Genomic DNA, 10,511 nt, shown 5'->3' with positions numbered 1-10,511 from the left:
TTTGAATTAAGAATAAAACAATAATCAATCATATGATGATATATATGAATGTGTATATATTTGTGTATCTAAAGTACGTACATATAGTATTACTCTAAGTATATATATCATCAAATTAAATTTAAAAAAATTAAATTGAATACTCAAATTTGCAAAAACCAAAGAAAATTGTCCGCTTCTGAAGGATTTACATGCAATTACCCCAAATTGAAACTATTTAACCCCAAAATATCCAAATATTTTCATATAATATCCAAAACACCCTTCATACTTCTATATAAACCTTAACCTTTCATAAGAACCAATGCATTCAAATTTTCAATTTCCCTCAATATATGACATTGTGATTTCAATTAGAAAGAGATAAGTTCGTGTTTTTGAGTTCAATATGGAGGAAATCAATTTGTGATAGCAAAATATTTATACAAATCTTAACTCAAAATTTTATTTACTCTTTAATTATGAGGTTTTTAAATACTTGCTTAGAGTTACACCTAAAATTGATAATGTTAGAAAAATATAAAGGTATTTCAATATTATAATTATAGGGTGAAATGTTATTTTACAAAGCGGGGTATTATAGATATTAGACAATGTGTGTGGGAGGGGGGGGGGGGGGGGTGGGTTATGTTGACGTGAGATGATATTTTATAATAGGGAGAAGGACTATTTCCCACCCAACTTTAGACGCGTTCTCAAAATGATACCCACGGCAGATGAAAATCCAGTTTTCCCACCTATGAGCCGTTAACATGGATGGTTTCTGTTTGCATAAGGGTAAAATGTCCATTTTACCCTTGTTAGATGAAATGACAAAAATACCCCTTTGCAAAATTCATCCCAAATTTGATGTGAGGGTTTTCCTTCACCCCCCTTAGGTTTTAGAAACTAAATTTCACCTTACCTAAAGTTTTTAAACTTTGAAAACTAACATTTTCACCCCCCAAACCTAGGGTTTCCAAATTTTTCAAAAAACAGCCGCCCCCCATAACTTTCAAAACTAGCAGTTTCACCCCCATTCTTCATCTTCATCTCCCGACGTCTTCTCCGGCGTCGTCACCGGCCTCCTCCTTCTCCTGGTGCGACGGCGGTGGTACGACGAAGAGATCTTCATCTCCTCGTCGCACGGTGCGACGAAGAGACGGAGATCTTTTCGTCGCACGATGCGACGAAGAGACTTCTCTTCGTCGCTTGTCATCCAGATCTGGGAGATCATCGGATCGTCGCTCGTCGCTCTTCTTCTCTCTTTGACGGAGGTCTCTCTTCTTCTCTCTTCGTCGCTCGTCGGATCTGGAAGACGCGACGACGATCTGTTCTTCCAGATCTGGACGACGCTTCGCGTCCAGATCTGGGCGACGAAGGGTCGTCCTTCGTCGTCCTTTGTAGTTGGAGATGGGAGATCGGTCGAATGCGTCGACCGTCGACGGTGGCCGGAGAAGGAAGCAAACCCCAGGGGTGAAATCTAAACTTTTCAAACTTTTAGGATGGGTTAGTTATTATTTTTTAAAACCTGGAGGGGGGAAACGGTAAGATTTAAAAGTTTTAAGGTTGTAAATAGCAAATGACGATTTTGCCCCTATCCCTAACTGAAAAATTGGACGGCAGTTTGGTCACGGGTGGGAAAACTGGATTTTCATCTGCCGTGGGCTGTAATCTGAGAATGCATCTAAAGTTGGGTGGGAAATAGTCCTTCTCCCTTTATAATAAGGGTGTTACAAACATTAGACTATGCATGGGGTGAAGGGATAATTTACAATGTGTGGTTAAATGATATTTGCCAATGTAAGATGTATATAAAATTTTACTTAAAAATAGAGGGCCTAAATTGATATTTGATAAATTTAGTTTGTTTTTTTAGGTGAGATATTATTAATTATGAAACATATAGAGTCAATATAATGAGTATACTGGATATAAAGAAGGGGATGGATTAATATTTAACGATATGTGGTAAAGTGATATTTAATGTTGTAAGGGTAAATTAATATTGTATAAAATTCATATCGAATTATTCAGATTGTATTATTATATATGATTTCAAGTAAAATTTTGAAATACATGTAACCATAATACTGTATAATAGATAAATATTTTACCATGAAACTGTAAATCTCTAAAACTATGTAAATCATATAATTCAAACCCTTTCAAAGTCTGAAACTGTATAACATTACAACTTCTATTACCCAAAAAAATAATAAATTGAATTTTTGCTTATGAAATAAAGGTGAACATATTGGTATAGTTTAATATGAAATTTTATAATAAATTTTATTATTAATATTGGTTATTGTAAGATCGATTGAAATGACGGATTATACTTTAGTTCGATACGAAGGAGAATATCATAAACAATGCTGACTCTATCAGCATAACATAAAAAGTAACAGCAACAGCTGAGTTCACATCTTAGGTTGTTTAAAGCTTCCCAAACGCAGGTTTCTCCGGCGGCCATGCCAGGTGAGCTTCCAACGTTGGTGATTTAAAAAACGAAAAAGGAATACAATGTGCTGCAGGAAAAACTTACAACCAAAAATATTGATAAACAAAGGCCCAACAATGTAACTTTCGGTGTAGTAAAAAGGATCAATAAAAGAAATATAATATGAAAATATAAAAAGTTTCGGTGGTGTATGATTTGTGGTAATAAAAAAAATATTAAGAGTTTATTTTACTTATTATACATAAGTATAATTATTATAAAATATTACCCAAGTTGCATTATCATTATGATATAAAATTCTCGAAATTTTTTATTTATTGAGAAATCAAAATAAAAGACAAATGACTATACTCATTTTTATATAGCCTAACCATGTGCGCCAGACCATTTATTTAGATAAAGTGAAGGCAATTGGATTTGGACGTAGATTATTAACATCATTTTTTGTTATTTTATATACTAAATATTTTTTAAAGACTCCGACATTAAAGTCTGCAACACTTTTTTTTTTTTAATAATTTTAGGGTATGATTGATCTGACCTAACGCTTACCAAGTTTTCTATAAAAATGAAGAATGAGTTCCTTATTCTCCCGTACTCAAAGATTTGCAATATTGTTCACGACCATAAGCTGAAGAAAAATTGTAGAATGGCCACCTACACCATGGACGTTGAGAGGTTGCAGAGGCTGCAGAATTTTGCGAAGGAAGGAGATGTGGATGCATTATATTCAGTGGTTGCAGAGGATCCTTATGTTTTGGAGCGTATTGATCAAGTACCATTTGTGACAACTCCCTTACACAAAGCTGCAAGGAAGGGAAAGATCTATTTCGCCAAGGAGATACTAAACTTAATGCCATCATTTGCTTGGAAGCGAGACCATCTTGGGCGTATTCCCCTCCATTTGGCTTTGGAGGGGAAGCAGCAGCAGGAACGGCTTCGTCCCCGTGATTTGGATTTGGAGGAGAAGTACCAGGAAGTTGTAACATGGTTCATAAAACATGACAGTGAGCTTGTCCGTGTTAAAGCAAAGGGGATGGTTACTCCTCTGCACTATGTAGCTCAACTAGACGATGAATGCAGTTTGTCTGACTTTTTGTTTGTTTGTCCATTATCGATCGAAGATTTGACTGTTAAATCTGAAACTGTTGTCCATGTCGCCATAAAAAACGGGAGTTTGAAAGCCTTTAAAGTCTTGTTAGGATGGCTACGACGCTTCAACGAAGAGGAGATCATGAAGTGGGAGGACGAAGAAGGAAACAATGCATTGCATACTGCAGTATCTGCAAATCAACCTGAGGTAAGTATCCGATTTGCCTTCTCATTTTCTTTACACAAGCTTCTAATATTTCCCTTTTTCCCTCAATCATGAAGATGGTGAGGCTGTTGACTGGATACATGAAAGTGAATAAAAGGAACAGTAAAGGTTTGACAGCTTTGGACATATTCTACCTTCGCCAATGTCAAGGTTTGGTAGATGCAACTGTTGGTGACATTCTACTTGCAGCTAAAGCTAAAACTGCATGTCAACTCCATCGTCTTTCTTTAAGAGATTCACAACAAACTTCACCAGTCCGGAACTTTTCTGGTGGCTTATCATTTTCAGAAAGAATCAAGAAAAGATTCTCGCTAGGTTACCGACGCGTTGATGAAGTTCCTCTTGAAGTCCGAGACGTACTACTTGTAGTGGCTATATTGATAGCCACAGCCACCTATCAAGCTGCATTAAGCCCCCCCGGAGGATATTGGCAAGATAACGGCAATCTGCAGCCTACAGCCAACAACACTGGCATCGGTAACTCCACCACCACCGATATCAGTCTCAATAACACCACCGCCACCACCACCGTCTTTAATACATTGCCTTCTCAACAACGTGCAGGGAAAATGATTCTGGGGGGGTCTCCATTCCAATTATTATTTTTGACATTTAATTCCTTGGCCTTTTTCACATCTTTGTGCTTAATTTCAATTCTCATAACTGGCCTCCCATTTTACAGAATCATTATTACAATGATATCTTTGATGGTATTTTCGTATTATTTTTCTATTCTTGAAACTTTTGACTACGCCGAAAGTAATTTTGTAAGGTTTCTGTTTATAATTTTTCTGGGTGTAAGTACTTCGGCAGCATATTCTATTCCATTTTTTTTAAACAAAGGCCATCAACCTTGGATGCAAACTTAGGAAGCTCCGTAGAAAAGTGAATTTATTTTAAGCTGCCACTTGTTTATATTTTGTTATTAGTGGCAGCATTATTTCGTTTGTAATGCTATAACTGTTTTTAATATATGTAATGCTGTTGTTTGTTCACTGTTACAAATTTCAATGGCACTTTTCTCTCTCTCTCTCTCTATGTGTGTGTAAGTTCGAGTTAATAGTATGTAATTAAATATATAAATGATATATTATTGTATGACTAAATGATTTTAAATTAAAGATAAAATAATGTCTAATCATATGATGACACATCATTAATATATTCAAATTATGTATTAAAAATATATACATATAATATTTCTTATAAGATTAAACATAGAGCTTATCTATTTGATCTGAAAGAGTCATTTAATTCAAATAGAGTTTTTTGCACCAAAAATACAACACAATATAATAATGGTAAGAAAAAACAAACTTACTTTTTATTTCAATTCATAAATAAAATAATAAATAAAGTTTTATTATATCATCTATATGGGTCTTAATTATAAAAAAGGAGAACTACCTCTCACCCATGCTATAACGTTGTGTATATCTTTTCAAATCATTTGACAATACATATTAAATATATATATATATATATATATAAAATAAATAAACGTAATTTTATTGATGATCAAATCTATTATTTTACTGTTTCATAATTTGATTGATTTAATCAATTTAATTTATTATTAAATTATAATAAATTTATTAAATAATATTATATATTTAATATATGTTTTAAACATAAACTATATAAACTATATTAAGTTCATTAAAAATAAATTTGTACAATTATTAACAACAATAAAACATATTTACTTTTTTGAAACATAAATTTTATTTCATTAATACAAAAAAACCGAGGAAAATAGAATAAAAATTAAAATTAGAGCTTAAAGCAATAAAAGTTAATCCAACCCAATTCTACTAATTTGGATCAATTTACTGTTTTTATTGAATTTGATCAAATCTTATATCAAAACAGTTCTTAGTGAAAATTAGATTACGGTATTTGCCCATTCTCCGTCAAATTGGCTGGTCCGGTTTGCAAATTGGCAGGAAGAGAGTGGTGATTACGCTGGCTTATATTGGCGCGTGCAGAGTAGAAAAATTTGTGAGTGCAGTTAGAAAAAGAAGGGTCCCTGAGAAGAAATCAGAAGTAACTCTGCAGCAAGCAAGCGATGGAATCTACGATTTCAAATTTTAAATACGATAATTCCTACCGTGCCAGTAACAGTACCTCCTTGCCGATTATTGAAAATATTCTATTGCACCGTTAATAGAAAAATTAATATTTAAATATATATAATTTTATTGTTATTGAAATAACAACTCAAATATTATTCACATGACTGATCTATCATACTAATATCTAATAACTCAATCTTAAAATGTCACGGCTGTATATAACTAACGGTAAATCCAATCCATATTAACTTTAAATAACAGTTGAATGAGATAAATAAACTAAAGTTTAAACTTGATTAGAAAAAAATAATTTAATTTTAAATTTAATTTAAATTAATTCAAACTTAAATATTTAGATTAATTTAAAGTTAATTCGTATTATAAAAATGTAATCAATTTTAAGAACGGTAGATATTTAGATTTTTAAAATTTTATATGTGAGAGTTTAGAATTTTACCAAACTTTGGGGTGGGAATAAGTGTTTTGGCCAAAAAGAAACAATTAACTTCCAAAGCCTTGATCGTCAAACACAAGCTTGGCACTAAGGAGAAAGGACGAAAATGAAAAACAATTGAAAGTTAATGGTTTAAAGAAATTTTGTCACATGTTAGTTCGGTGAGTTTTAAATGCGCACTGCCGACATTGACCAATTTGTAAATTGAAAGAAAGCGAGTGGTGAATACGCTGGCTAATTGGCCCATGCAGATAGAAAAAGAAAGGTCGCTGTAAGAATCAGAAGCTCACTGCAGCAAGCAAGCATTGACTGGAAATGAATCTACAAAATACTATTTTCATTTTTAGGCTCAATGTATCCTACGTGCCGGTAACATTACCCACTCATATATACTGCCCAGAGAAAAAAGAGATGACTTGCCCTAACGGGCTGATTGAATGTCCAAAGTATGGGATTTCCTAAAGGGGAGGGTTTGGATTTAAAACTTATGATATTAGATCAACATTAGACTTTTAAATTATTCGGTATAATAGTTTTAAGGCCAGCTTATAAATAAAAAATTTTACTTTCAACAAAAAATCTAATTTGAATAAAATTTTTTATTAAAAAAAAAGATAGACTCCTAAAATTCTCCCTCAGTCTTGTCACTTTCAAACTTGAAATGTTTTTTATTATTTCAATATTTAATTATTCAATAAAATCATATGTATCTATTTTGAATACATAAATAAATAAATATATATATGTTATTATGTATTTAAGTGATTTTGAGTTAAAGATAAAGAAACACATAATCACATGATGACACACAATTATGTATCTATTTGTGTACTCAATAAAAAACTAAAAAATGAAATAGTTTTGAAATTCAGGTGAAACTATCATGAAATAAAAATGAGTTGCCCTATTTTAAAATGAGTCATTATCAACTCCCATATCACACTGAAAACACAAGAATCAAGGTACAAGTTTTATGTTTTTACCCACCAAAAAAACATAATCACATCAAGTCATTGCTAGAAGATAGCTTGAGCATCCGAGAGAAGGTAAAGCCAACGTTGGCTTAGTCTTAGGCCAAAGAGGACATCAAAGATGGAGGGAAAGGATGCCAAATTTTCAAGTAATCTAAAGTTGAAGAGGTGGGATTAAACTAAACTTTTCAAAAGTCTAAGGGCAACTGTAAATAGGAAAAAGATAGAGACCTTTGATGGTGAGAGAAAAAGTAACTTTTTAAAAATTAAGTTTAAAAAAAATTATTAACTTTTAAAACTAAGGTGAAAAGAGAAGATAATTTTTTATTTTTCAAATAGAATGATTAAATGATATTTTTACTTTTTATGCTAACAATAAAATTTAATAAAAGTTAGATAACAGATAAGTATTTTGACGTTTAAATTTAATGTGCGGGAGTTTGGGAATAAACTAAACATTAGGTGAGAATAAGTCTTTTAACGTTTAAATTTCTCTCTATCTTGTCACTTTCAAACTTGAAATATTTTGCATTGTTTAACTATTTTTTAATTGCTAGGAAATTTAGGTGAAGCTGCGCTGAAAATGAGTTGCTCTTTTTGAAAACGAGTCATTACCAACTCCCCCATCTCAGTGAAAACACAAGAATTATCATACAAGTTCTATGTTTTTTCTATGAAATTACTGGCATGGAAGCCCCACCACCGTACCTTCATGACCTCTCGTTCACAACTTCAACTCTCGGTCACTACTTCACCCTATCACACCTCATTATTTACTAAATCAACTCAATTCGAATCTAGTCCTTTGGAGAAAGGTGATACACATAAGCTTAGGTGTTACGTGTGAGCTTAGGCAAAACTGCTCACAAATCTGAGAGGAATAATGTTAAAGACTGATTCGTTCACAAGCATCTCTTATCTAGGGTTTTATTCATATTGACAGTATGAGTGGAGAGCATCGAAATTCATGGAAGATTGATCATATAATAGCGACAATAGTCTTCTATGGCTCTGATATTTGAGAAAATGAGAAGGAATACTCTAGAAGCTGTTCAAAACATTGACCAAAACTCTCTGTTTCGATGTTTCTTCGTTGCTTCTTATCCAAAGAGAGGAATCTGTGGTGCTCATTTCTCCTGTCCTGTGCACAAGGCAAACAGTGACTCCTAATTTTCATTCTTATAACTCAAACTACCATTGTTAGTCCTGTAATTGAAAGAAAATTTGCAAAAGATTTCTCTAAACACCCACACAGACATGGATGAGAGGTTGCAGAATGTTGCCATGGAAGGAAATGTGGATGCATTATATTCAGCACTTGCAGAGGATCCTTATGTTTTAGAGCGTATTGATCAAGTACCATTTGTGACTACTCCCTTGCACACAGCTGCAAGGGAGGGAAAGATCCATTTCGCCAAGGAGATACTAAACTTAAAGCCTTCATTTGCTTGGAAGCGAGACCACCTTGGGCGCAGTCCCCTCCACTTGGCTTTGGAGGGAAAGCACCAGCAGGAAGGGCTTAGTCTCCGTGATTTAAATTTGGAGGAGAAGTACCAGGAACTTGTAACATGGTTGATAAAACATGACAGTGAGGTTGTCCGTGTTAAAGCAAAGGGGATGGTTACTCCTCTGCACTATGCAGCTCAACTAAACGATTAAACCAGTTTGGCTGACTTTTTGTATGTTTGTCCATTATCAATCGAAGACTTGACTGTTAAATCTGAAACTGTTATACATGTCGCTGTAAAAAACGGGAGTTTGAAAGCCTTTAAAGTATTGTTAGGATGGCTTCGACGCTTCAACAAAGAGGAGATCCTGAAGTGGAAGGACGAGGAAGGAAACAATGCATTGCATACTGCAGTATCTACAAATCAACCTCAGGTAAGCATACGATATGCTTTTCACAGATAGCTCCTTTTGCCTTGTTATTTTCTTTACATAAGCTTCTAATATTTCCTTATCTCCTCAATTAAGAAGATGGTGAAGCTGTTGATTGGATATATGAAAGTGAATATAAAGAACAGTAAAGGTTTGACAGCTTTGGATATGTTCTATGATCGCCAAGGTTCGCTAGATGCAGCTGTTGGGGACATTCTACTTGCTGCTAAAGCTAAAAAAGCATCTGAACTAATCTATCGTGGGCCTACAATACTTAAAAAAATATTTATTCATCTATTAGGTTCAGAAAAAACTTCACTAGTAGAGCACTTTTCTGGTGGCTTATCGTTTTCAGGAAGAATTCTGAAAAGATTCTCGCTAGGTTACCGAAGAGTTGATGAAGTTCCCCTTGAAGTCCGAAATGTACTACTTGTGGTTGCTATATTGATAGCCACAGCCACCTATCAAGCAGCACTAAGTCCCCCGGGAGGTTATTGGCAAGATGACAGCAATCTGCAGCCTGCAGCCAACAACACTGGTATCAGTAACTCCACCTGGATCCAAGAACATTCTGAACAACATGCTGCAGGGGAGATGATTCTGTGGTCTCAAGAACAATTATTATTTTTTACATTTAATTCTTTGGCTTTTTTTACGTCTGTGTGCTTTATTTCCACTCTCGTAACTGGCCTCCCATTTGACAGAATCATTATCACAATGACATCCTGGATGGTATTTTCGTATTATTTTTCTATTCGTGAAACTTTTAACGACACCGAATGTGGCTTTTTAGGCTTTTTGTTTATCTTTTTCCTGCCTGCAAGTTTTCTTGCAATAAATTATATCCCATTTTTCTTAGATCACCAACATTCGAAGCTCACACTGCATGGCCGCCGGAAGAACCTTCGTTGGGGAAGCTTTGAACAACCTAAGATGTGAACTCAGCTGTGATTAGTGTTGACTGAGCTGTATTTTCTATATAGGAAATAATAGTGCAGCATGAGTTATATTTTTTGTATAGGAATAACTAGTTGTATTTTGTTTCATTGTGTAAGAATATTTAGCTGCCATATAGTTAGCCTAATTACTAGCTTAAGATAAAGATTTTTTCTTGATTTAGTTAACCTCTTTTGTGTGTGTGTGTGTATATATATGGTGTAATCCTTGTGTAAAGAATAAATGAATGAAAATTGCTCCAAAAACTTCTTATGTGCCTTCAATTTGTAATAGTGAATTCATATATTTTTGCTGCCAATTGTTTATGTTTTGTTGTTAGAGTCAGCATTGTTTGTAATTTTGTTTTTTGGTGAATAAATGTATATATAAACAAAAAGGCAAAGAGGCCCCAATGAAATGACTCGAGAACAGCCCA

At 33.8% G+C, this 10,511-nt stretch overlaps 2 protein-coding genes across 2 annotated transcripts; both read left to right on the top strand.

Annotated features, from left to right (window-relative positions):
• The first annotated feature begins 2,933 nt into the window (after positions 1 to 2,933).
• Positions 2,934 to 5,855, top strand: LOC123204366 (ankyrin repeat-containing protein BDA1-like). Its single transcript, XM_044620969.1, has 3 exons — positions 2,934 to 3,743; positions 3,818 to 4,344; positions 5,708 to 5,855. The coding sequence occupies exons 1-3, from the start codon at positions 3,012 to 3,014 to the stop codon at positions 5,853 to 5,855; spliced, it is 1,407 nt and encodes a 468-aa protein (XP_044476904.1). The 5' UTR covers positions 2,934 to 3,011.
• Positions 5,856 to 8,931: 3,076 nt separating this feature from the next.
• LOC123204857 lies at positions 8,932 to 10,078 on the top strand. The gene is made up of 2 exons (XM_044621662.1): positions 8,932 to 9,142; positions 9,239 to 10,078. The coding sequence occupies exon 2, from the start codon at positions 9,239 to 9,241 to the stop codon at positions 10,076 to 10,078; it is 840 nt and encodes a 279-aa protein (XP_044477597.1). The 5' UTR covers positions 8,932 to 9,142.
• Positions 10,079 to 10,511: the final 433 nt, after the last annotated feature.

The sequence above is a fragment of the Mangifera indica genome, chromosome 20, assembly GCF_011075055.1.
Source record: "Mangifera indica cultivar Alphonso chromosome 20, CATAS_Mindica_2.1, whole genome shotgun sequence".
In the NCBI taxonomy this organism is placed as follows: domain Eukaryota; kingdom Viridiplantae; phylum Streptophyta; class Magnoliopsida; order Sapindales; family Anacardiaceae; genus Mangifera; species Mangifera indica.
The sequence above is the reverse complement of the archived record's forward strand: the minus strand, read 5'-3'. Positions and strand labels throughout refer to the sequence as shown.

Coding starts and splice junctions, on each gene's coding strand:
- LOC123204366 (XM_044620969.1), top strand. CDS start 3,012: ATGAAGAATGAGTTCCTTATTCTCCCGTACTCAAAGATTTGCAATATT. Junction 3,744..3,817: donor TATCTGCAAATCAACCTGAG/GTAAGTATCCGA, acceptor TCAATCATGAAG/ATGGTGAGGCTGTTGACTGG. Junction 4,345..5,707: donor GGGAAAATGATTCTGGGGGG/GTCTCCATTCCA, acceptor GCAAATTGGCAG/GAAGAGAGTGGTGATTACGC.
- LOC123204857 (XM_044621662.1), top strand. CDS start 9,239: ATGGTGAAGCTGTTGATTGGATATATGAAAGTGAATATAAAGAACAGT.